The 27,639-nt window shown below is 40.2% G+C and overlaps 1 protein-coding gene across 2 annotated transcripts in view; it reads left to right on the top strand.

Moving 5' to 3' along the window:
- The window catches only part of GNB1L (G protein subunit beta 1 like), a 47,535-nt gene that overhangs the window by 8,618 nt on the left and 11,278 nt on the right, over positions 1–27,639 (top strand). For both annotated transcript variants that reach the window (XM_059485173.1, XM_059485174.1), the window contains exons 2-5: positions 18,026–18,153; positions 18,402–18,527; positions 20,448–20,610; positions 24,295–24,393. In XM_059485173.1, coding sequence (XP_059341156.1) covers positions 18,038–18,153; positions 18,402–18,527; positions 20,448–20,610; positions 24,295–24,393 — 504 coding nt within the window. In that variant the 5' untranslated portion in view covers positions 18,026–18,037. The remainder of the gene's footprint in view (positions 1–18,025; positions 18,154–18,401; positions 18,528–20,447; positions 20,611–24,294; positions 24,394–27,639) is intronic.

Genomic DNA, 27,639 nt, shown 5'->3' on the forward strand with positions numbered 1-27,639 from the left:
TGACCAGTGATGGGTCCTTTGGGAACAATGACTGATCCTGGACCTGTTCCTATGACACCATTGAAACTACTAAGCTGTTTCAGATAGTGGGGTTAGAGCAGTTTGTAGAATTGGGGTCTAGGTACTGTTTGCCAGTTCATGTTTCTAGTGATTTGTGAAATTAGAGCTCCTGTGGAAACCTGGAACCTTGCTTCTGAGGCAAATGTTGTGTGTGAACTGAGTCCAAAGCCCCCAGTCTTCAACAGATATATGAAGAATGGCTAGGATTTAGATTCCAGTGGGTCACCAACAGTGTTTCTTAGAGACTTATAATAACAGTGAACAGACTCTTCCATTCCCAGTTCTCTAGGGTTTTAGAAATCCAGCAGAACCAGCAAAATACCTAAAGCCCAGCCACTGAAACCCTGCCAAGTTTTGTAAAAATTACAGTGGTAACTTGAAATAAATATAAATTGTCCTTTTTAAATGTACAGTTTATTTAAAAACAGTTATTTTGCCAAACCATAAATGTCCCCAATAACTAAACCAAGAAATAACCAAGGTTAAGAAACCTAAGATTATATAGGAAAAACCTTTCTGATATATTTAGTGCTTTTGTTTAATCATGTGATTTGCATTTAATCCTAGTTAGACTAACTAATACATACGTATCTTTATACCATACCAAACACTTCTCATAAGCAACTGACTGGTTTGTGTTATCACATTTGTTCAGTGAGGGTGGAGGGAGAGAGGTGTACAGTATAACTCACTTGCATAATGTTTTGCAACTAGTAGAAAAAATATGTCTCACAATATAGCTACAAGAAATACATGGGTGCTCATAATTCATATTATCCCATAAAATTTAGAAGAGCATTCAGAGACTGCAAATGAAGGTAATTTATGTGTAAAACCTCATCCATGAAGAATTTATTGCCATAGTAGGTATAATATACTTTGGCACAGACTTCTTCCGTGAAACTAGTACTTGCAGATTTGAGAAAGGAACATACCAGAGCCTTTGCAGGTTAAACTGTAGCCTGGTTTTATACAAAACACATTCTAATGAAGACTTTTCTCTTCTGAGAGAGCTGAAGTCAGTTGGTGAGTTAATATGCCACAGCCATTGACGATGTGTTTGAACATCTTCACTGTGCGAGGAATCTCTTTAAAATCAGTGTTAGTTTAGTGTACTACCTTTGTGTAAATAGTGATGTTTGTAAGTATTTTGAACCTTAGAGGCAACTGAGGAAACTGCAGAAGTGCATTCCTATAAAACATTTTAATTTGCAGTATCTAAAAATGAGTATATGCTTTGCAGAAGTTGTTTGCTAAGCATGTCGTGAAGCCCAGACCTCGTTCTTCTTGTGAGGACCGCACTGGGACATGGGGCCTCATCTTTCTCTCTGCTCTTGAGCAAAACTGCCAGGAAAATGCCCTGGGATCCATCCAGCTCATTGCCAGTTTGACTTGGGCACGTGGTGGCCAAAGTGAGGCCGAGGCAGGGTTGTGGTTCTGTTGCAGTGGTGTCACACACAGTCTCAGGGACATGTCAGCACTGTTCTCCTCAGTGCTTGGGTGGCTCATGCAGCTGGAACAAAGATATATTTCCTTTTGTTCCTGCTGCTGGACTCTGATTTCTGTTTTCATTTGAGATTACATTGTGCACAAATGCACATATGCTTTTATAGTTGCTGCCTCTCTTTGAGCCAAACATTTCCATGGAAGTTAATGACATTAAATGAAAACCAATGCAACCCATTGCCACTTCAAGATTTCTGCTTAATACAAAGTAAACTTAGAATAGGGAAGGATTTGTTGTACTGTAGAATATACCATTTAAATGGATGTAGCTGAGAATGGAGAGAAGCAGCTCCTAGCATGATTGATAAGAGGGATTTTGGCCCACATCAGCAAGGGAAGCTACAGGGCATATAGGTATAAAAATGGACCAGAGTTCTCAAGCATTTATGTAGAGCAGATAAGACTTTTAAAATTCTTCCCTGAAAGGCACACAGTGGTGTTGGACAGCAGTCTGCTAGGCTTGGGTTGTCAGAGAATGTTATCAATTCCTCTGGGATTTTAACTGGTAATTCCAGGAAGTCTAGGTGTTTCAGGAAGTGCTATTCACATATTATGCTATTTCTTCCGGATGTAGCTCCTTGGACAGTACACTTACACTTAGCCTTTTCTCTGTTGGCTTGCTCTGCAGGAGAAATCCCAAACTATTGAGAACAAAGATAACTTCCTGTGCCAGGTGTATTAGCTGGAATTACCTCTGTTGTACAAAGTAATAACTTTTCTTTTGAAAGTGACTTGGGATTTTTGACATGAGTCAAGATTTATCTCATCAAGGATGTCACTGTGCTACTAAGAAAAGCTCATTGGCCTCATATCAGAAGTACTGTGTTCAGTTCTCTGCTTTTCCAGATGGATTTACTGGTGTTACAGATGGTCCAGAAAATGGCAACTGAAACAATTTGGGGAACTGCAACTGTCATATGAGACATTGAGAAGTCTGGTATTCTTCAGTTTAGAGAAAGACAGATATTTATTGTTGAGATTTACAAAATCATGAAAGTGATGAGAAAGCCAGATGTGAAACTGCTGCCCTCCAAATTCTGCAATGTAAGAACTTGAGGGCACTCAGTGAAGGTAGGAGATCAGGTTTAAAACGAAGAAAAGAAGGCAGTCCTTCATTTTTTGGAACTCCAGGTAGTGAATTTTTTGCCATGGTAGGTAGCAAAGGCAAGGATATCAGCAGGTTCAGAAGAGGTCAGATAATTTCGTAGATAAAACAGAACTGCAAATGGACAGTGAAGTTGTGTACCCTGTAACATCATTGTGGATGGGGGGTGTGGGGGGCAGGAGGAATGGACCCCTAAAGCATCCAGGCTTCTTCTTTTCCCTAAGCAGTACCTCTAAGTAGCATGGCACTGGTGGAAGTCAGGTACTAGGCCAGATGGGACCAGTCATCTGACCTTGCAGGGCATTTTTTTCTGCCATACAGTACCACACTATGTTCTGCTTTGAAAGAGTTTTATTGTTAGTGCATTGAATTCTCATAAGAATAATCAAGAAAAAAATGGTAGCATGTTAATTCTCCATTGTTGATACCCGAAATATTAATGTGTTTTTAAGTCTGATCCATTGATAGTCAAATGCCTGCCTGTTACTGTGCATGTCACTAACATGGCATTTGTTTGGAAAATGTACAACTTGGAGAATGAATTTTAAGTTTGTGTGTTTATTTTTGTTGGCAGTGAGTTTTGGTTATCTCAGAAGAGAAAAGCTATCCAGGTGCAGTGAGGCTGTGTGGTGCCATGAGTGCTCTGGCAGGAAGGTTTGCAGGACAAGTATGCAGGGAGCTGCATCTGAGTAGTTTCTTCATGCTCCAGTACTGTGTGCTATTGAGATGGCTTTGTGCTAGTTCCAGGTAGGCCCAACTGAACCAATGAATCAACAGGGACTTGGGGACAACCACATCCACAGCTCAGGGACCCAGAATTTGGGTCATGGTCCCTGTTCCAGGCACTGGGCTTTAGTGACACTCAGAGCTGGTATGGCATCCCTGCCGTTTGGAGCATCCTCCCCAAGCACTCAGTTCTGTGCCTGCCCAACTCCCCCATGGGCTTCAGGCTACTGCTTCTTGCATAGCAGCTCACTCTTTTATTTCATCTGTAGCATTTGGAGGGGACCTGCAAAGTAAAAATCGGAAATCAGTATTTTACTTTAATATAGGACACAGAAAAGTTCTTTAACATGTGTTTGGGTGGAGGTTTTTTGTAAAAGATATCTGTAGAAAGTCTTCTGTATGCTTTTTTTTTCAGATAACATTAAGCATATTAACAAAAACATTCTTTGCTTTAATCAGACAATATGGGCTTTGTTCATAGGGAGACTTTTGAATATTATGTGTAGCTCCTGTACTCTGGGCACAAGCTTTTAGCAGGGATACTTGGATGAGCCATAAACTGAGTGCAGCTCAGGTCGGCTCATTGTGTCTGTGGAAACTGGTGGTACTCTGCTGTTGATGAGAAATCCACCATGAACAACTCCTCACTCCTGGTCTCAGGTGTGTAATTGGGAAACATGTTTGGCTTTTGATCAAAAGAAATTGAGTGTTTGGTTCTTAGGAATATCTTTTCTCTTGTTTCAATGAAGTAAATGTTAATGCAAATAAAGAGCTTAAAGTAGTCTGACTAAAGCCTCAGCTAATTGAGCTTTGGTTCTGTGAGAATTTGGATGTCATCATCCTTTTGTTTTCCACTTCTCTGGGGAAGTACTTCAGCTATATGGCAAAAATAAACAAAAGAAGCCTTTTAAATGTTCACACTTAAATACATTTATGAATATTTTTAGTTACTGTTTACTCCTTGCAAATTTATCTTGGTCTGAAAAAAAGTCTCAGATGCATTGTTTTCCTAACAAAGATTTGACCTTCATCTTTATACACGGTTTCACTATTCTTCCTATCAGCATTTAGTTCAAAGGAGCACTTCGAAGCACGCAGGCAAAAACCAGTTCCATTGTGTAAAACAGAAATGTGTGTTTTATATCACAGGAGTTTAGAGAACAATGCAAAGGTCAATTGTGTTGCTTGCTCTCCTGTCACATGATGTGGGTGTGTATATGAATGCATCCCTGGAATTCCACTGTGGGATCTGCATCTTTGAAGCTGATGCTAAAATTACTGCGGAGGCTCTTCCAAAGGCGGATACTGATAGAAGATTCAATGAAATCGAAGGTCGCCAGTCTGGGAGGCGTTGAAAGATACCTGGCTATGATACTATTTCTGATTTAATAATGCGAATGGGAGGCTAGCCCTTTGTAATAATTAGGACTAATTACTGAAGAGGTGTTGACAGATGGGCTAAGAGGAAACAAACTGCCTTTATCCAGTGGCTTAGAGTCAGATTACTAGTCTTGTGTTATCTGTTTCTCAGAAAGTAGAAGCTTCAATCATTCACTAAGTCTTCAAAGGGGAAAGGGATCCTAACAATATACAGGATTTGGGATGAAGCTATGAAATAAGTCTTTGACTCAAAATGGCTAAATTAATCTCCTTTCCGTAAATTATCATACTTTTAAAGTTTGAGTTACAGATGGAGAATCTGATTGTAGTACTGAAAAATATGCAAAATCAGTGTTGATGACTGTCCTGTCACTGCTTCTGCTCATGGATTAGTCTAAGATTGGTTCCTTGCTGTTAATTATATTAATATGAATTCCTTGATTCCTTCTTATGCCATGCTTGCTATCCAGCTGAAACTGGGACAAGGGAAAGTAGTAAGTACTCTTTCATTCAGTGTTTGGTTTATGCAGATGTCATATCTGATCAACAAGCAGAAAATACATCTGCTGAAGTTAATTACAGTTATTTACCTTTTTAGGAGACAAGATCATGCATATTCCAGGAAGAAAACAAAATATTACAATACAATTGCATTTACTGAGTATTATGGATTTTCTTAAAGAGGATTTCTCCTCTCCTTTTGAATGTAGTGTCCATCCAGCACATTTGCATGAAGTAGATAAAATTGTCCAATGTGAATGGAGTTAACAAAGACATTCAGGGATTAGTGCTTTGTCACCAAATTGAGCATTCAGTGTGACTTTCTTTAGGCAAATGATTTAAAACTCTAGCCACCCTCCATCTTCTCAAATGACTTTTAAGTGCTTTTTTCCCCACTCTCCACCATATATAGAACCTGATTTTCTTAGAAATGTGATAAATGCGGTTGTATTCGATAGCACTTACAAGCAAAGGTAGCTTTCAATTATTTATTTACTTTTAACAAAAGGAGCCATTTAATTAATGTTTAAATATTTATAACAGTTTTATTGTGCTGTAAAATCGGTTATACTTTGATCTAGATTTTCTGGTTTGAGATAATAGGGTTGGTAAAAGTTTTCCTAATGAATTTGGTCAGAACATGACATAATCTGATTATCTGACGAAAGATTGACACTTCAGTTCCTGCCAGCATAAAAGCACGGTACAATGGGGGCTGTTCAGCACAAATTCAAAGGCTGGGAGTTCAAGTTCAGGTACGGCAGAATTGTTCAAAGTTTCAAACTAATGTGCTGAAACAGTGTTGCATTTTTCACTGTATTTTTGGTCAGGAGTAATTTATGGCGGATGAGAGGAGTGAAGCTTGAAGTTAAATGTGTAAACTGCAATTCCAGTCTGTAACTTTGGGTTAATTTCCCTCCGTTTGCTAAATAGTAGTTAGTGTTACTTGTTAGAACATAGAGAAACTAACTGGTGAGAACATCACAGACACAGGAAACAGTACCAGAAACTGGGAATTAAACATCATCAGTATTCAACCTGTTAAATGTGGAATCAGTTTTTTATCAATATCCCTCACATTTTAACAGTTTAACTGTTTAACATATGAGGAAATGCTCATATGCTTGGAGATGAGCATATTTAACTAATGCATCCTACACGCTTGTGGAAAACAGGTGTAGATTCATGTGATCAAACTGACATGAAAGAACAGTTATGTCTAAAGTGTAAGCTTAGTCTAAAATGTTAAAATAAACATTTTTTTTTCATTTGATATTGAGATAATATTTGCTTTGTAAATGTTGTTCCTGTTTGCAGTGGAGTTATAGTGATCCCTACTAGAGTTCTTGGACTAAGTTGCTGTCCAGTAACTTGGCTTATCCAAATACTTAGGCTGTATGGAATAGGAACCCTAGTAGACAAATGATACATACTATTAGTATGTACATACTAATGATACATACTATTAGTAATTGAGCTTGAATTTTGGAGGACATTTCATAACATAAAAATAGTTAATGATCTTCTATTTTGAGTCATATATTTAAAAGTGGTGCACACCACACTAAGTCTTTTCTTTCTTTTCAGTGCTGAAGGGGTTCTTGGAGAAAGTAAAATGTTAACTACCAAATGTGATGATCTTTACTGAAATGCAGTTTGTTTCTAACCGTGAGAAGATTTTTTTCTGACCTGAATAAGGATTTAAAGCTTTAATCTAATGAATTGATACAGAATGTCCTCTTGCTTTTTCTTAAAATACCACATGGCACGTGAATCTCGGTGTCCCTGGGAAGGGACAGTCTGTGCCTGGAGTCAGTGAGTGGAGTTCCAATCCCAGTTCTAGGGACTGTTGGGAGGTCACTCACTGTCCCTGCCACAGCTTCCCCATCTCCAGAGAAGGAAGAACACTGGTCTCGGAGACGTGCTGTAGTTTATACAGAAACAGAAAGCTCCCAAGGAGAAAATGCTTTATGGAATACTGGGATAATGAACAGGCCCTGCAAACAAACCGTCCCTTGTCTGAGCAGTCTCACCAATATCATCTGGTAGTTTGGACAGGCATAGATCAGATCTAAAATTTGGATTTCAAAATACAAGCTGGCCACAAATAGAAATTGGTTATTGGTTATTTAATATTTCTTCTGTATTTATTTCAATTTATCTTGTTTGCTATTTGCAGTTTAAAGTATATTTTTAAACTGTTGTGAAACAAATGACAATATAAACATTGAGTAGGAAATAGGTAAAATCTGATATAAATGCATCTCCTACCATATGCTGATGAAGTACGTAGCCCGTTCAGCTCATTGCAGTCTTTTTTTTCCTTTAATGAATATGTATTTTGTGAATGTATTTTGTACTTGTATTTTTAATTCTATGAAATGTAAACTGTGTCATTAAAGTAAAAGAAATATTTTGGGAAGCACTGTCAGAGTTCAGCTTGCAGTGCAGTTTAATTTCATTGCCCACCTCTGCCCAGCATCTCTGCCATGGTGAGGTGACAGCACGGGCGGATTTCATAAGCAGAGGGAAGCGTGCAGCCAGGAACACAAGCTGAAGTTTTAAAAGTAGAAAAGCAGATTGCTTCATTGTGTCTTCATAAAGTGTCACTTCTCACTGTCTCCTCCCAGCAAATGAGTGAGAACTGGCAACTTCAGGAATGTTCATATTAAAAAAAAAAATGCAGACTTTTGACTGTAAACAACAGTCACTTTTACCTGACGTATGGCCAAAGCAAAATAAAATACAACACAACTAATTCAATGTGTAATACAATACTTGTATATATTTATTTTATTGCAGCTTAATGCAAAAGAATTTATATACTTTTAGTTAAATCAAAGGTGACCTGATGCAAAATTTAAATGCAGTGGCTTTTAAACTTAGGAAGATACTGAATTAATTTAATTTTAGGATTGGTATGAAAATGGGATTTGGTCACTTTTTCCCTTTTTGTTGAGTGTATCAAGCCAGATCCCAAGCAGACCTTAATGTTCATGGAAACAACTCCATTTCTAGCAGCTCTGGACATAGTCCTGTACATCAGAAATCAGTTAATAAGTCATTAATAAGAGGCATATTTTAAAAGTATAAATTCATTTACGTTTGGTTGTATTTTATTATGTAATATCATGTCACATATACTTTTCCTTAATTCTGAAAATTCTTGTTATATTTCACACTTCTAAGAAGAAAGTATAGAAGACAAAATGTCATCTGATTTGTGCTGTGTTTCATGTTCCTATGCCCTGTGGGAGGAAAGGAAAAGTAATAGAACAGACAAATAAATAAACGTGGTGTTGAAACTGGCATGACAGTTTCTGCTCTTGCACAAAGGAACTGCAATCAATTTATTGTCTTCATTGGTCAAATGCCAGAATAACAGTATAATATTATACAAGAGTAGATTAATTAAAGTGTAATTAGAATGGAATAAATTAAACAATCATAAAAGTTTGTCATGGGAAAAATATGTGTTTAGAATTAATTAGTTTTCAAATAAAGTGATATTTTAATTGCTCAGAGTTACAGAATCCTTAATTGCAGACATATAATTCTGGCCTAAATAACCTCAGTTGCTGTAACAACTTGATATATTTCTTCTCTGTCAATTCTTTTTAATAGTTTGTTACAAAACAAGATTATTGCCGGAATGTCTGCAAAAATGTCTGGAAGAGGTTTAATTAAGCCCATGCTATCTGAGGACATTATTAGCTCTTGGAACCAAAAGATTTGTGGCTGATGCTGCAAGATGCAGCACCCCTAATTAAGGAGGATGGGCAGACAGAGCCCCGTGGCTGACAGATTGCTATGCATGGCTGAACTGGAGGCCACTCAAAACAGTCTTTTGATGGTCCTTGGCTCATCAATTTTCTGCTAGATTTCCATGATTTATCACATGTACAAACTTAAATTCATTCTAGGGCTGATGTTATGGTCAAGAGAGACTTATATAAATCCTTTGTAAAAAACTTCTTTGGTGTGTATATAAATGCTTATTCATATTCCTCAAGTTTTCAAAGTGATTAATCATTTATTATCTTTTGTGTCCCCAGTAATTTTACGCAGGGTGTGTTGTAGAGCTGAACTCCTGTGGGCTTTTATGCTTTCTTTCTCCAAACAAGGCTGGCTGTAGTTACATCATTGCACTTTTCCAAGCAATTAATGGTTTCAGAAAGTAAAACAGATGGGTGTCTTTTCCCTCATCTGCAAATTGAACCTGTTTATGAAACACTAGAATTTCATCTGTTTCAGCTGTATTTCATGCTGCATTTTAGGCTCCTTATTAAAAGCTAGTGCAATAACATGAGAGGCAGGGGCTGTCACGTTTTCAGATCCCATATTTTTGGCATAAATGTGTCCATGACATTTGTCTGTCTCCATAATGTTTACTTCAGTAAGATTTGCAATGCCCAAAATGTTTAATTGTGTTAAAAAAGGTCAAACAGCTGATAGCTGAAGGCACATATGTCAGAATGAAAAACTGAAAAAAAATTATCAATCTGACACAGGGGGAGTATTAGAATGATTAATGTTTATGTTAATTTATGGCTTTTACATATTGATTAATAGCTTTTTGTTCCAGTGACCAAAATGTGTAAGTGGCAATGAGATCCATATGCTAACTCAGTGTCTTTCAAATGATTATAATCATTCTTAGTTTTGTTCCCATGCTGAAGCTGTGTTTTCATATAGAAACTAATTGTTGTACAGTGACTTTTTTAAAAATTGCAGATGGAAATATTTGAAATTGAACCTCAAGACACAAGCTTGGGTTTCAGTATTCTTGAAGGTTACACACTGACCTTTATATACATTTTTCTTGCAAACTTCATTACTTAAAATCTTAATATATTGTGGTTTAGCTTTTTTCAGGTAAGGAATGCTTACAGACAGAAAGGGTGCTAATGCTGGGAGGAGCCATTATCTGAGCTGAAATCATTAAAAATGCGTTGCGGTGCATGATGGTTATTAGTCATTTTCTTCCCTGCTCCCTTAAGATTTCTTGGCATATCACCAGTTGCTGATAAGCAGTTTTGTTTGCTATCTGTCCATTGACTAATACAATTAAAATGTGGAAACCTCCATCATTCATTGTCTAAATATCAAGAGAGAAGGTAATTTTGGGGATCTCCTGAGAAAGGATGAACTCCTAACTTTCCTAGGAGTCAGTGGGAAATGGAGGTTCTCAGCACTTCTCAAACAGAGACTTTTGAAGTGTTTTTCTGAGCAGGCAGTGGTTGTTACTCATTAGAAATGATTTGGTGGCTATTTAGAATGAAAGCTCTGACAGTATTTGGTGTTCCCAACCTGTAAGAGGAAGGACTCTTGTCAGCTGTAATGTTGGCTGTGTGGCAACAGCTTTATATCAGCAAATGAAGGATTCTGTAACTGGGTCATATAAATCACTGCGTTCCCTTTGACATTGATGTGGCGCTAACTAGCAAGTTTTGCAAGCAAGATAGAAATCTGTCTACACTATCTGGATATGGTATTTTCTAGTGCAAGCACAAACTAATGAATGTTCTCAGTCCACTGTTGTGGGTTTTTTTAATTAAATGTTGTTATTTATCATAATTAATTTGGTTTTGAAGTCACAAATATACATCACTGCGCTTAATCACTAGTTTAGCAGAATAAGTAAATAGTAATATGAAAAAGAAGCAATTCAAAAGAAAGCATTTTGTTATCTTACCTCTGAAGATTAAGAGTGCTTTATTAGTACATTTACTGGTTAAATCAAAAATGTCCACTAATTCTCATTTCTGCTTGACATCAATTTATTGTTTAAAAATTTTTACTGTTTTCTAATTTCCACTTGAAGTAAATATTATTTAAATTTGGTTTAAAGAAACCCTAGAAGTATAATACAGTTTCTATCTGAATTTGGCACTGAAGATAGAGAGTTTTAAACTGAAAGCTGCATTGTTGTGTGACTGACAAATGAATTTTCATATCTTCTGGGGCTCTGACCTTTACAACTGTTTGTGTAGCACTCCCTCATCTCTTGATCAAGCTTCTGCTGCTTTTATTTTTGCCAGTGCACATTTCTGTCTTTTCACACAACAGACATATCCTGTGTTTTGGGCAGCTGGGGTAAGAATTGGAAAAGCAGGGTGCCTGGGTTTTAGTTTGGGATTTTCACTGTTCTCCAAGTGTTTTGTGTGTGTTGCCTTGCTGCAGGACCCAGGAAGGCATTTCTTTGTATCGCTGAGTTACTTTTCACCTCGGGTGCAAAGAGGTTTCTTCAGTTTCACAACATCTCTTTGTATTGCTGACTTTCCTGTTTCAGTGTGTTCTGATATTTTTTGGTTTGTACATGCAAAATGAAAAGCTGGGCTTGAAAATCTGTCACAACATGTCTGAAGCATTGTTTACCAAACCATATACCTGCTCTCAGACAATTTGTAGTCAATAACCTATAAAAATTTCACTTTTGCAGTCAGATGAGGTGAACTTCAGCTCGTTCAACTTACATGGATTTGTCTGGCATCTCTTTCACTGATGTATGAAAATGTTACTGATCAAATGGGTTCTTGTAGTGCTAAATTCCCATTCTCTGCTTCTGAGAAGTGCCATAGAACCAGGCAGCATTTAGTGACAGCCAGGGCTGTGTCAGGTATTTCGAGGTGCTGCTGTGTTCTAGCACAATTCAGTGAAATCCAGTGAGGGGAACTGAGGGCTTAGGGACCCTTAGGGTGAGGCTGTTGAGCCCCAAGGAAAGGCCACAGCACTCCCAGAGCCCTGGCATGGGGCATTGCTTGGGCTGAGAGTGGTTTGTGCTTTCAGCACTGAAAACCTCGTTGTGTGCAGTGGTTGGAGGCTGGAAACGTGGGAACATTGCTTTTGGAAAGCTCATACTGCAAGGGCTGCCCTCTGGATTTTAATGGTGGAGATTGCAAATGTAATGGAACAAGCAGAACTGTTTGCATTGCACCGTTAACTTCAAGCAGTGTTATTTGCACTGGCTGCCTCTGCAGCTGCAGCTCAGGACCAATTCCTAAACACTCTTGCACCAGAGCACAGGCTGCTGTGACACAGGGCAGGGTTTGTCAGGGGCTGCAGGTAGGCACAGAACTGCAGGCTAAAAAAGAGCTTTTGTATGAATGAAAAAGCCTGGAAAGGGGGAAGAACAATTTATTCAAATCTTTCTCAACTCATTCTTTGCTCTGATTTTTCCTTTGGGAGGGTGGCACCTGGTTGAGTGGGAATTGTCAAAAAATAACAGGGATTTCATGTATCTGTTTGTGAGCACACCTGGATGTGTTGGATATTTTGCAGTAGTAATTATGTCTGCACACCTGCTGGTTTCAGTCCCAAATCAGTTTGCCAGACATGCCTAGGGAGATTTATTTCTCCTATACCTGAAAAAGCTCTTTTACCACTGAGGTTTTACTACTCTAAATAAGCCTAAAGAAAAATAGAAGAGGATTTTTTCCTGTCTTTGCTTGAGCTGTTGGTATCTCAAAGTGAACTGTGGGGTTTGTTAGGGGGAGGAGGGTGTTTGGATGATATTTTAATAGCAATTTGTTTTTGCTTCAATGTGTGATAGAAATATAAGTGACAGGAGTGGGAACAAGAGAATTGCTGAATTCTGCTGGAATTTTTCCTGTGGGAATCTGTTAATGTTTTTAATTCTCTGGGAGATTTTTCTAAGGTAATCCTTTTGACATTTACATATTTTAAAGTACTCTCATTAAATAAAAGCTTAACTTTTTTATATCAAATGCTGAAGTGATGATACTGAAATACCACTGCATAGAAATTCAAATGGTTTGAGGATTATTCTAATTGCAACCTAAGCAAAGTAAGATTTGTGAGGGATATTAATAGTGGATTGTTCTTTAAAATAATGTAATTTTGAAGGAAATTTAATTGTTCAGGCATTCAGCAGATGCATTTTCTTAGACAAAACCCTTTTTGGTACCTCATGTGCAGTGCACTCAGCCATTCTCTAATTGAAACTCTGATTTGAGCAGCTGGATTTCCACTCCCCACTTGTGTAGCAGCCCAAGGGTTTGCAGTGCACTCTGTGAAAAATCCTTCTCATTGTCTGTGCCATGTCAGTGCAGCTCAGCTCCTGAAGGACCATGCTGTTACCAGTGCAGGGAGGGCTGGAGAAATAAGTGGAACATGTTTTTTAAAAAGTCCAAAGAGCCTGATGGTGAGGTGTTGCCTCTCTTACAGGTGATGCTGTATTGCAAGCAAATACTGCCATGAGCAAGATGATTCATGTATTCATGTTTTTTCACTCCTTCCACAGGAGGCAAGAGGATAACAACTCAGGGATAAACATACAGTGCAGCCCAGAAATGCCTTTAAATGAACTTTATTCTGTAGGCTGCATTTTGTTTGTTCAAGCCCTTGAGCCAGAATTTGCTCTCAGACCAGACTAAATACCAAGCAAATTCATTTAATTAAATTTGTTGCAGATATCCCCAGTTAACAAGAACAGATTGGTCTCCCTGAGGCTAGATAGAGTTAACAAGAAAATAAATGTTGTGCTAATTAGAGAACTCATTTTTAGGCACCTGGGGTGAAACTTTAAAAAGTCCTAGAGATGTAGGATTGAAAATTCATTTGGAAATGAGTCTTAGGCTTCAAAATCACTTAGGTACTTTTGAAAAATTTCCCCAGAGGCTTTAACCATCTTACAATCATCAAATTTAGCAAGTTTGTAGCTGTCTGCTTAGCACAGCACTGTAGAACTATTATCTGTTTGAATCAGTACACCACAATGTACTTCATTATCCCTGTAAGGAGAGACACTGAGCTACCTGGTGAGTTGAAGGTAGGCTAAGTGTCATTTTTTTGAGCATGCTTGTATGTCAACAGGAACAGATTGATGCTTTCTTGGAAGTATTAAACTGCCAGTACCCCAAATTTCCATCTCCTTGCAACCTCATGGGACTTTCTGTAGGTACCTAACAACTTTTTATTAAATCTTAAGTGACTTGTCCAAGCTCATGGATAAAAAAAGGCAGCAAAGATGAAATTTTATAGTTCAGCACCTACTGGAAGAAAAATGAGACACTAAATACTGTCACACTGCCATTCACCTGCCAAATCACGATAGGAAGTAAGAAGGACTCAATAAACATTAGATTCAATATTAAGCCAAATTTCCAGATTCACATATAGGATTAGCAGAAAAGCAAGGAAAGAACCAGACTCTGAGGAGCAAAAAGTGCCTTCAATAGCTTGCAGCTCAGAAGTATGGTTTCAGTAGGTTTTTTCCTGTAACTGGTGTGAGGATTTTTCTGAAATATCATCCTTGTAAAGACATGCATTAGTAGTGTCTGTTCCATGCCAGGTAAAACCCTTCCCACAGCCACGCACACACTTGCTGTCTGTCAGCAAAAACCTCTGTGTCAGTAATTAGAAAAATGCTATTAAAAACCTGCCTTGTAATCCCAGGTAGCCTCTGGCTTGCCTCAGTTCTATTTCCTCGCTCAGTGCAGTGAGCCAGAATTGCTCCACTGTGAAGTGGGACCCTCTGACAAGCTCTTAGGTACTCTTTTATTTATCAGGTTCTACAAAGTGTTGTTTTGAGGGCACCAGCACTCAGCTGTAGTGCCCCGAAGAGGTTTCACTTGGTGACAAAGTCCTTGCTCTGACAGGTTTATAACTCAGGTGGAGCGTGTTGCAGATGGGCACTTGGGAGCTGCATCTCACTATGGGGGCCAGTGTGCCCATCATGTACATCTGAACATGTGCTCCAGCCTGCCTTGAGTCTGGATCATCCAACAGCTTCATAAAAGCGATGAGTCAGGGCCCTAAAACAGAGGGTATCCACTGAGCTCATTATTTTCATACCTAATTACACAGTGCTATTGAGAGAGAACTGCACATTACACTGAAGAATCCTGTTTCATCACTAGCCCTAAAAGATAATTGCATTTAATTAAAACCTATAGATACCTTGGTGATAACTGATCTATACAAACTCAATGTAGACCTGCAAATGAGGTGCATTAGCAAGTGCATCCCTTAAGCACAGTTTGAAAGCTGGTACTGAGGTGAGATGGCAATGAAAAGTTGGGCTGTTTTGCCATGGAACGTGTAGGTCTTGCACTCCATTCTGATTCTGTGCAGTTCCTCTGCTGTGAGCCAGTAGGCAAACACCTGCTGATCATCCCTTACTGAATTTTGAACACCTTTTGTTTAATCTGGGGTAATATACACATGAGTGGGAAAAAGTGATGGCAGGTGGCACTTGCAGTGGCAGAAGCTGCCCTTTTCTTTGTGAGGTTAGGTCAGAAAGGAAGCAGCAGATACACAAGTGCGGCTAGTAATGCCACAGAACAGGGAGGAAACACTTCTTATGGTGAAAATATTTATTGTAATGGACATTGTAATGCATTTTCCAATTGACTGCAAATTATATTTCCAGTTGAATTAGCTGCTGGTTGCCTTGTCTCAGCACAGGTCTGGAGGGTCATTTGCAACAAGAACAGAAAATTTGTCCTCATCCTTCTCCAGTGTTTGTGCACAGCTGCCTGCAAAGCTGTTAATGAAGGGAAGTACCTGGTGAGGGGCCAGAGCAGTGAGTGCCTGTGGGGATCACACAGGCTGTCCCTGTGAGCTCATCAGGAATTGTCCTCTGCCAGGCAGACTGTGCCCAGGCAGAAAGGGACCTGGGGGTACTGGTCAACAACAGACTTAGCATGAGCCAGCAAAGTGCCCTGGTAGCCAAGAAGGCCAATGGGCCTGGCCTGGATCAGGAAAGGTGTGGCCAGCAGGAGCAGGGAGGTCATTCTGCCCCTGTACTCGGCACTGGTGAGGCCACACCTCAAGTGCTGTGTCCAGTTCTGGCCCCTCAGTTTAGGAAGGACATTGAGATGCTGGAGTGCACACAGAGAAGGGCAACAAGGCTGGTGAGGGGCTTGGAACACAAACCCTGTGAGGAACGACTGAGGGAGCTGAGCCTGTTTATCCTGGAGAAAAGGAGATTCAGAGGTGACCTTATCACTCTCTACAACTTCCTGAAAGGTGCCTGTACTCAGGTGGGGTTGGTCTCTTTCTCCTGGCAGCAGCTGACAGAGCAAGAGGACACAGTCTTAAGCTGAGCCAAGGCAAATACAGGCTGGATGTTGCAGGGGCAATGATTCTGACTACCTGGAGTTCTCTGCATCGGCCTCTGGTCACCCTTCCAGTGTCTCATGCTTGTGGCCACCAATGGCAGCCTCCTGGTCAAGTACTTCACCCACTTCATCAAAGAGGGATTTTCCTCCCTGATCATCTTCATTTATTATGCTTTCAGGAAGGTGATCAAGCTGGCAGATCATTATCCCATCAACTCCCAGTTCAAGGTGGACTATATTACAAATTACTCTTGTGCCTATAAACCACTAGATCCAGGTAAGGGAGTGTTCATTACCTCTCCAGTCTGTAGGTAGGAGGTGGGTGGCCTTTGCTCTCCTTTTCCCTTGTGCTGCAGCCCAGATAATAGGTAGATTACTCCTTCTTTATTGGTGCCTTCAGATATCCTATTTTAGTCTCAGGTGTTGCAGCAGAGCTCTCATTACGGGTAGAGATGAGCCAACACACAGATTCTCATTTAACAACATGAAAATGGTCCTGGTTTATTCTTTACAGCTTAGCCACCCTGACTCTGACTACAGCAAGTTCCTACTGTTGGCTTCTCTGACAGACTGACTGCTGGCTGTTTCCTACTGGAATAGGACCACAAGTACTTCCTTGCTGCCTCTTACCACAGGTTTTTTACCCAGCTCAACTATGACTGCAGGTTCCAACAAGAGGCTCTAACTCTGTCAGACCCAGACTGACGTCACAGCAGATCTTTTGCAGCAGCAAGTCTCTTCCTTGTTTCATTCTTCCGTGTGTCTCTCTGAATCGTTCCTTCTTCCTCAGGGCTCCTTTACCTCCTCAAGGTGATCTTTCTTCCTCCAAGGCTCTCCCTGACCAGCCAACCCACCCCTTTTATCACACATATCTTTATTAGTCAATAGCTATGACCCATTAATGACAAGACTGTTCTTCTTTGGTAATTAGTACAACTGTGACTTATCAGGGGCAAGGTCACTTGTAATCCCTTCTTCTACACCTACAGTTTGGATATTAGGACAAATTTTTTTACAGAAAGAGTGATAAACTATTGGAATGGTCTGCCCAAGGAGGTGGTGGAGTCACCATCCCTGCATGTGTTTAAGAAAGACTGGATGTGGCACTGGGTGCCATGGTTTAGTTGAGGTGTGAGGGCATGGGCTGGACTCAGTGATCTTGAAGGTCTCTTCCAACATAGTGATTCTGTGCTTCTGTGATCTGAAATTCTTTTCAGTTGATATGTTCACTGCAATGCTTTTCTGAAAAAACACAAAAGTAGTATTTTTGTGGAGAGGAAGGGGAGAGACTTAGCCAGGGGGCTAAAGCAGAGTGATGAATTGCTTGCCCACTCAAATTATGGGTGTCAGGTTTCTTGTATTTATCTCCCTTGAGCACAGGGGGAGCAGCTGACCGATTTGGGATTTACAAGTGCGAGAGGTGCCTGCGCGTGGCCAGCTCAGCACCTTGCTGAGAGAGGAATGCAGCAAAGAGCAGGTTGGACACCTGCTCCGTCAGCCCATGCTAGGAGCAAATACTTCACCCTCAGCTGGCTGGCAAATAGAAAGAACATTCAACAAAGAAAATTCAGAGAGGAAAGAGCAGTAGCAAGTGTTCTGCTCAGAATATATTTAAAGGCTGCTTTACCCTCTGTGATATCTGTGTCTGCTTCTCACCCCCCAGTTCACTGCTCCGATGGCTCTGCCACCTCCGGATCCACAGTTTGTGCTCAGAGGTACCGGTGCTGCAATCCACACTCTGCATTTTTCCTGTGGAGGCCCAGAACCTGATATCCCCCTTCTTTTCTCTGGGTAAATACACCAGGATTCCTGGCTCTGCTGAATGTCATATGGTTGTTTCTTTTTTAATTGAAGTGTATTATTTTGACAAAGTGCTTCTGGGGAAAACAGCAGCATTTATGTTTTTGCATGATGGGTGTGTAACTTGTGCATACAGCTTCAGTTTTGGAAACAAAACAAACAAACAAACAAAATGAAAATCATCAGACTGATCACCTCCATGCAGTGCTCACACTAAAAGCATCTCTTCCTACTGCCAGGTCTGAGAATGGGTTTATCCATGTCTGGAACCTGAAAACACGCAGAGTGGACACAGCATTGGATGGCCACGGAAGAAAATCTGTCTGCTGTGTGAAGACAATGGGTGGTAAAGACAGGCTTCTCAGGTTAGCAAAGCAGTCAAAAACCTGTGAATTTTTCTTGTCTCTTGTCTGTGATTGAAGAGGAAAAAAGAGGGGCAGGGACACAAAGGATTCTCTTAATTCTGGAGTCAGTTAAAGTTTCTCCAACACATATGGAAATGTACTGAAGTAAAAAAAGACAGAAAAACTCTAGAATAAAAAGTGTGGGGGTTGGAGGGGGAATGATGCAATTAATTTATTTATGATGTGTGTTATGATACCATAACAACTTGGGACTTGTAGTGTCTTTGCTAAGAACAGGTGAGGTCTTTGGGTCAAGGAAATATACTTGGATTTGAAGTTGATTTGAAGTGGTTCCTGGGGAAGATTGAAAAAAAGAATTTATAAATAGAAGGGAGATGGAGAAAAGGGAAGGAAGAAAGAGAAGAATCAGTGATGGAGAGTGGAAGACTGAAAATGAGCAAGAATGCTGAGTTTCATGCTTTTGCTTTGTTGCAAAATACTTTCTGTTCTTGTTTAGCAAAGGAAGGTCAGGAAGATTTGTGTACTTTGGATTAGACAGGTGATCTAGAGTAGATGCCAAAGTGTCTGTATGATTAGGAGGTGTTCTGACACGTTTATCTAGAGAAGACATCTCATAATATACAGTGGAACTCATTAGCATTTATATTTCTTATCTGCTTAAGTACAATTATCAACTCTCCCCCATAAAATCATACTGAATGAGCATTGTTTGTGTAATTACAGAGTTTTTCTGTACCTCTGTTTTTACTGAATAGTTCTAACACTTCACATAGCAGTGCAGTTTTAGGACAGCATTTATCTGTACTTTAATTTTTCTCTTGTAAAGCTAAATCACAACAATTTCTTGCAGTATCACACTGTTTGTATCCACAGTGCTATAAATGTTGTGTCAGTTTGTCACTCAGCTGAACAGCACTGATGCTGAAGAAGTCCCAACAGCCTGTAGATTTACATCTCCTTTGTTTTGGTTTCATGCTTCTTCGGGTGATACTGCTAATTAAAGTAAGACATGGGTAAGGGATTTTTGATGACCAGGTGATAACATGAGGACATATATCCTGTGCTAAGGTAGTTTATGGATTGGAAGCTTCTGCACAGTGCTACTTTGTTCCAGAGCCAGTGGGATCCCAGAAATCTGCAACAATTCCTGCTGTGCCCTTTGTGTGGCCTCCTTGCTCTGCCTGCCTGGGAGCAGCACAGGCCTCTGGGACGGGGCTGTGCTGAGCAGTCCCCGGGCTCCTACCTCGGCTGCAGCTGCTGCTCTCTGGCCCTGGGTGTTGCAGCCCTTGGGCAATCCCTGCCAGTCTCTCACCATCCTAGGAGCCCTCTGTGCCCTGCCTGTGGCTGTGGGAAGTCGACCACTGAATAACTGTCACTTTTTATTTACCTCTGATGAGGTCTTGTCTTGCTGTTTGTCTTTCAGCTGTCGACACATGACTTTTCCATTTCATTGCTAGTGTGAATGAGTGTTACATGTGTAAATCTTGGTATACTTTTGTTTCCTTTTAAATTAGATCTAATAAATTATAAAATGTAGGTATTTTTTTACTGTGTATATATTCAACTCATGAGACTTTATAAGTGTATTCTCACATATAAATAGCACAACTCATCCTGATCAAGTCTCTCTGCACAAGGAAACAGAAACTGGGAATGCAGTGTATCTGACTGGCTCCCAAGGCTCCCCCCTTGCAGGGACAGTTGAACCTCTTGGCCAGTTCCACAGCTGGCAGAAGGGTGGTGGTCTCAGGGACACTGAACTCCCCCACATTTCATGAAACACCCAATTAACGCCCCCACAGAAGCTGTTCAAAGCTTGGTCCTCTACTGTCTGTTGAAGACCCAGTTCAGTTTACTGGCCTGCAGGCAGCCAGGCTTCCTCAGACTGCAGCTCATGGATAACTTGTTTTACTGTAACAGTCAGGGGCGCGACCAGAGGATCTGCTTGTGGGATTTAGCAGAGGGACGGACTTCAGTGACGGATTCTGTCTTCACGGAGCATGTGGGATTCTGCAGATGCTCTCTGTTACAGGTGGCACAGGGACGCTGGCTAATGGCCATGGCAGCCAGAAGCCTGGAGGAGGTAGGAAGTGTCTCTTTCTCTGTGCTTGAGAAGTTGCTTTTGGTACTGAAATGACATCGTTCAGAAGGGGAAATATCTGTGCCATTGAATTCTCTGCTCAGGAGCAAGCAGCACAATAAACCTTTGGGGGTGTTAATCGTTAATTTTACTGCCACAAGGATGACTGAATTATGTAACTCATGCTTTAATAACAAGGATACCACCCCAAGATTTGTCTGGCATTTAAGTATTTGCAGCTGCTGCTGATGTTTACATGCAGGAGTTTTGAAAACCCTTCTGGTGCTGCTGAATATTGGGAACAAGAATCCTTCTGGGGAAGTAATGGTCAGCAGGTCTGTCCTCAGATGGAGGAGCTTGTATTGCATCTGAAGCTGAATCGGGTTTGGTGAGAAGAGGGGAGGTGCAGGGGATTTGCAGTGCAATACGTGGTCTTTCACCCCAGGCTAATTCCTTACCTGGAACTGGGAAATAGTTGAATTACTGTTACTGGCCAGAGGTTTGCTCTGTGTGAGACAATTGCAGGGTCCATTTCAGTTCCTGCTGGGTAAGTCCACATCTAATGCCACTATCACAGCACTCACTGACTGACAGCTTTGCTGGCAATGTCCACTTCTGCTTTGTAGAAATTACAGTTTTGTTTTCTACAATGGACTGTTTGAGGACATCACACAAAAATAGTACCAAATACTTAACATCAAAATACCAAAATTATGAAAGAAGAAAAAAGTGGCAGAAATATGAAATGGAATATAGTAGCTAAATGCAAATTGCTGATAAGCATAAAAGTTCACTTGCTTTTCTGGACTATAGGTTGTGTATCTTGAAACTGAAATTTGCCTATTTTATACATGAAGTAATAAGTGCCTGTATTGCAAGAAAATGCGATCTTTTTATTATACACAAATTAAGCACATATTTAAGTACTTTGTTGACTCACAGCCAGAACGTTCACCCTTTTACAGAACTAGATATTCCTGCAGACACAGACAGTGCATCAGTAAATACAACCATTCTAAGTCCCATACCTTGTTCTGATCAAAGAACTCCCTCCATTTTAAAGCAGTGCTCAATAATACTTAAGTTAAACAAAATTGACAAGTGCATTCTGGTGTCAGCCAGAGAAGTCCCACTAATGAAGAATTAAATAATCAACTGACCAAATAGAAGACATTTACCCCGGTGTCGCTTACAACTCATCTCTGTTTTATTCTCAATTGTTTGCTTGGGCCCTGCAAGAGGAGAATGATTTGCAATCTCCTGAGGTAGAAGAGTTCCACTCTGTGTGTGAACCTTTGCATTAGAACTGTGTCATGTTTCAATAAATTCACATAAGCTCCCATAATATATAGTGCTTCCAAACAGGCAGCACTGTGTGAGACACAGTACATTTGCAGCTTATGATTAAAATTAAGACTTAATAAGTGTTTATGCTTGGCTGGTGTCCAAAAAAAGACTAATTTTGTCTTGAAGGAGGTTCAGTCCATAAATAATGAGATCTGAACAGGCATTTATTTGTTCATGATTGCATTTAAATCACCAATTATGAGTTACATGCACTTTTCTTGCAAATTTGCCAGAAACATGTTAAAAGCTTTATTAATGTGAAAAAGAGAAAGGGTGTGTTTCCTTGTGGCCAGTTTTAGCCACCCAGGAACACTATTAACCTCAGGCAAAGGCAAATCTTTCTCCTATTAAGCAAAACCAGTATAAACACGGAACTTCAAGTTTTAGGTTACAGTTGTCAAAATATGTGAAATAGTATTTATTTCTAAGGCTCAGTTGCCTTTAACACAGACAGTCTCTGGAACTGTCAATCCAGCTCAGGCAGCAGGTCATGCCTGCCTGCCTTCTGCACAAAGCTTTTCTCATTGTTTGTCTTTGGTCTTTGCAAGCCCAACTGTAGCCCTTGTACCAGTTCATCTGTTTTTAGTCAAGGTAAAGCAAAGAAGGTTTGTTTTTTTCTTTTAACCTGCAGAAGTGAATTTATCACAGCACACTTACCCTTCTTTATTACATAAAAGTTGTAGTTTTGGTCTTGCCTAAGAGACAATGCCCTTTGGAGAGACAGTGATGAAAGAGGCAAGATGAGGGCAGGTCATCTCCATATTTATAGCCTGTTTCCTGCCACAGCTAACTTGGTCATTATGTTGATAGCAAGAAAGTTGACAAGAGAAAAGCATTTTTTGTTAAGAGTGAAGCTCCAAAGAACCAGAATTCCCAGATGATCAGACTTTGGTCTGTTCCCAGGTTTGGTCTGCAGACTCGATGGCTCTTGGCTGTAGTCACTGTTCCTCAAATCTGGAAAACAGTTTCCTGCTCTATTGCTCAGTGGCTTTTGAAAGTGTTCTGTTTGTTATGTGCAATACACTCTGCTCACAGCCTTAGAGTGCAGCTGCTTTTGGCAGGCTGGCTGACGGCCTCTAGAATAGGAAGATGTTCTGGCAAGCTTTGAACTAAAGGTATGGGATTAGAAAGCCGTCGCAGCTGCCGTGGCCTTGATGGATGGTTCCCAGAGGAGCCATATTTGTGCAATACCTCATCTCAGATGCTTAAGGAAATTCACACAACTGGGGCTGTCCAACAGCGCTGTTGGGTTCTTGCACATTCTGGAAGAGCCTAGAGTGGCTGGTCATGCTGGATTTATCAAATGTTTCAAGTAGTTTAATTTTACCACATAATGCAGACCATTGTTTATTTAATTAGAAGAAAAGATCACCTTGTTGATTAAGTATGAATGTGAGAAACAGCAACGTTCCTGGCAGCAGGTTTTTGGTACCCAAGAGCTTCTGTTTCTCCAGAGTTCCAGGCTGGACAAGCAGCCCAGAGCTGAGGCACTGCTGTGTCAATCAAGAGTCTCCAAATCTTCCAGTACCAAACTAAAAAGTCAAACTCCCCTGATCTTGCCTGCCATCATCCTGAGGTGGAAATGAGCTACTTCCTTGGCAGAGAAACAACTTGCCCAAAGTTCAGAAAAAAATAAAATAAAAATCAAAACCACACAAACCAGGTCCATGATTCATTTCCATTGGAGCAAGCAACAATGGAAGCTGCTCTGTAGAGAGGGCAGGTGTTTAACAGAGCATTTTCTGACCCTGCTTTAGACAATGCTGTGTTAGGAATACCTGTGTGCAGAGGCTGCTGCAGCTGCCTTAGCTGGTAATTGTGGGGTTACGATTTGTTAGTGCAGTCAGCAGTAAATAAAAAATCCCCTTTGCATGTACACACTGTCTGTATTTCCATGCAAGCTCTGTGTTACCACAGCAGCACAGAGGAGAGAATGCAAGTGTTCACAGGTGAATGCAGCCAAAAAATTAGCAACAGAGCTGGAAAAAGGTGAAAGAAAGCAGGGGGGGTGTGTTCAGATAAAGCAGTCCGCAGCATTATCTGCTGTGTGTACAATGTCATCCACTGTTTGAAAAGAAGGCTGTAATTAAACACAAGAGTGGAAGAAGAGGATGTGTTCACTCTAGGAGTTTTGTCTGGTCTTTCCTAAAACAATGCACTTCTTTAGCTAGCTGTAGATTCCCCTTACAGTTCCAACTTAGCATGCATTCCTCCATTTCCTCCAGACAGTTTTTACTGGAAGAGCTTATACTAACCTTAATCACCTTAAAAGACTTGTGTTTTTAACAGCAGAATTTTGACCTGGAGCCTGACCAACTCCTCTTGTTTTCCTGATGTCAGGTTCAGATTTTGGAGCTGCCATCCAAGACGTCAGTCTGTACCTTGAAACCAGAGGTGGGTGCCAAGCTGGGCATGCCCATGTGTCTGAAGTTATGGCAGGTAAGGCAAGAGCGCCTGCTAATTGTGAAATGTTTTCCCTGTGATTCATTTTATATGAAGCACATGAATCTTTCTTCACTTGGATTTTGATTTATAATCAAACCAATCAAGTAATTATACTATTAAAGGGGGGAAAGATTTGTGAACATCCTTAATGTAACTTTCAGAGCTTTCCAAGCTTTAATGGAAGATTTGCAAATGCTCAAGGAAAGCTTTGTATCCTTAGGATAGATACAGTTTTTGCATCAATCAAGAGGAAAATGAGTGACTTACCAAAGCCAGTTGTTTGATATGGTTTCTCACTGCATTAAGACTGATGAGAAATGTTTGGGTTGCTTAAAACCAGTGGTTTTAATGGCAGATTCTATTCACTTCAGTGCCCTCGGGATGAGGAAACACTCTATGAACATTTCTATTCCAGACATACAATAGGAATAAAATATTTATGGTGGTACTGACTACAGACAAAAAGGTAAATAATAGTAGTTAGTGAAAAAAACATACATTTGCAAAATATTTAGCAAATAATGTTTATGGGCTGCCAACAGTGAACAGAAGTAATACAAAAAGGTGGCAGTAGAGCAAGAAAGGAGTTCAGGTGATTGACTTGAAATCTCCAGAGAATTAGTGGCAAAGCTGATTCCCATGTGACTCCCTGACTGCTACAGGTCTACAGGACCAACTGAGCAAATGCCAGGGGTGTAATTCCTGCAGGCTCATTGGAACATTTGTGTTGGTTTTGGTTGAAAATATTATCAATCAGAGTGAGGCCTCAGTGTCTTCACCCAAGATCCTGAACTGACTGAAATCTAGATAAATTCAGTTACTGACTTCAGACAAAAGCCAAGAGAGGCCACAGTTGAAGTTCCATGCTGTAATTAAAAACTAGGGAAAAAAATAAGAGGAAATTAAATAGACTGATTAGGCTTTTGTTAAACAAAGTTCCTCCTAAAAATGCAATCAGCTTTCAGTGCCTGACTAAATGAATGGGTCTCTCTGTCTCCTCGACGTTTTTTAATAAGATGGTGATAACTCTGGAAATGTTCAGTGTTGAAAATTTTTCTTGCCTGTATAAGAAGTCCTCTGTCTTGCCATATTTTCTACATGCATTAATATTGATATTCCTCTAGGAAGCAGAGCAGGTGCAGAGTCTTAATTTTATATAGTTTTTTATTTTGTTTGCCAGTGGGGATAAAGCAGAGGACTGGGAACTGGGAGAGCTAAATTATTCCATTCAAATTCTGACTTTGAGAACTCACCATAACTTCCTAGACTGCACCAGGCAAGTATAGATAATCTCTTAGAGTCTCACAGCTGTATTTGCTCTTTTACAAATATGCACAACTTGGTTTAAAGGCACGAGGAAGAGAATACCCTTAGGGAAATAATTGCATGTGGTGCACCAAAGTGATGCTCTGCATTCTGTTCTGTGGTTGCCCTGGAAGTGGCTCTGTGAGTAACCCTGTAACCATAAACCAGGAGAGCACGAGCTCACCCAGCTGCAGCCCTTCCTGAACAGAGCCCTGCAGGATCTCTGTGCACAGGCCCTGTTGGGCAATGCAGACATACCCAGGAGATGAGCACTCCCAGCCCAGCACTCAGGGGTTGCCTAAGAGACTTTTTGATGTTGCTTATGGCACAGTAAATTAACAAGTTGGAACAGAAGCTGACGAGGAGAGCCCCATAAAGGTCTGAAGGAAGAGTGCTTGGGGTGGTTGGCCAATGAGAGTTTGGGGGCTGCAGCCAGGTACCATCAGATTTTTCTGCAATTCAGTAAACAACAAACCTTCCCAGCAGCAGTGTGAAAGAGAAACTTTACTACAGAGCAGAAGGCAACTGAGGTTAGGCTTAAAGATTAAGCCTCATTGGCTTCTCCTAAGCAGTCAAAAAGCTTGCAGTTATTTATTTTGTTCGTTTGAGCACTTTCCCCCCCTTATTTTTCTAGGTTTGTCCTTAAAGATATTAGTTCTTTCACTTTCTTTTGAAGATTCATGTTCTTGAATACACTGTCCCTTTGGTTTCACACCTTCCTGCTATTACTAATTGGGTGGAGTAGGATTTGTAAGAGTAAGGAGAGTCTTCCCTTAAAGTTTTTGCACTCCTTGGGGAAGGCATCATATTGCATAATGGTGCAAACAAAATAATTCAACAAGAATAATACATGTCGAAACTGGAAATGCCAAGTTATTACTTTATATAAACTATTGCAATTATTCCTGTTGAGCTGACAGCAGATCACCTTTTCTTCCTTCCTTGACAATTATCCAAATGCAACAACAAAATGTTCTGCTTAGGAAGAGCAATGATTTATCATTTAATTTTTCTACTGAAACAGAACATGAATGGTGAGACTTCTCTCCAGCAGTGTCTGTGATTGGGAATTGAAATAAATAGGCCCTTGTGAAGCACTGCTTGGTGAGCCCAGGCTCAGAGCAAGAGCTCTGCTGATCTTTCAATAACTTTTATTGTTTTAGTTCATGTACCCATTGAAATATTACACTTCATATGGCTAGGAAAGTAAGAAGAAATAGTGTGGGAGACCTACATTTCATAGGAAACAGGACTTGGGTTTTAAAACACACCAAATGTAGATCTCACTTGCAAATTACTGTTTTTCACATCTAAAGTGCAATCCCCACAGCACAAGAAAAGAAAGGGTTTTGCTTGGCATTCCCGAAATGCTGAGCACTCACCTGTCTCTGCCATGTGCACGAGGGTGAGGAGCTCCTGTGGGAGCAGGGACAGGAGCTGCTGTGTTCACTGCCTGATGACAGCCACGACTTGTGACAGCCCAGCTCTGAGGGAGTCTTGTGCTCACAGAAGAGCAGCACAAATAATTGCGGGGGATTTTTATGCTTAAACTGGGGGCTTTTCTTTAAACTTAAAAGTACCTATTAAATACTTTGTTTTGATTTGAAGATTTTACCCTTTTTTAAATACAAATAAAATCTGGAATGCTCATTCAGATTTTTTAAAAACATTTTTGCTGTCTGGTATCCAAAACCAGATATTCTTCATCCAAAATACCTGATGAGTTAACATTAATTCACATGTATCTGATGCAATGTATGAATCAAGGTATTCATTGCTCTGATGTTACATTATTTCAGCAAATCAAAATTTTGACAGAAAAATTGTTCATAATTCTGGGCACTGTGAGAAACCTGCCTTATGGGCCTTTCTAGCCAGAGCATGCTCCCTGCCTTTTCAAAGGAAAAAGGATCTCAAAGGAAGGAAGGAGGCTCC

This window comes from Ammospiza nelsoni, chromosome 18 (assembly GCF_027579445.1).
Source record: "Ammospiza nelsoni isolate bAmmNel1 chromosome 18, bAmmNel1.pri, whole genome shotgun sequence".
Classification (NCBI taxonomy): domain Eukaryota; kingdom Metazoa; phylum Chordata; class Aves; order Passeriformes; family Passerellidae; genus Ammospiza; species Ammospiza nelsoni.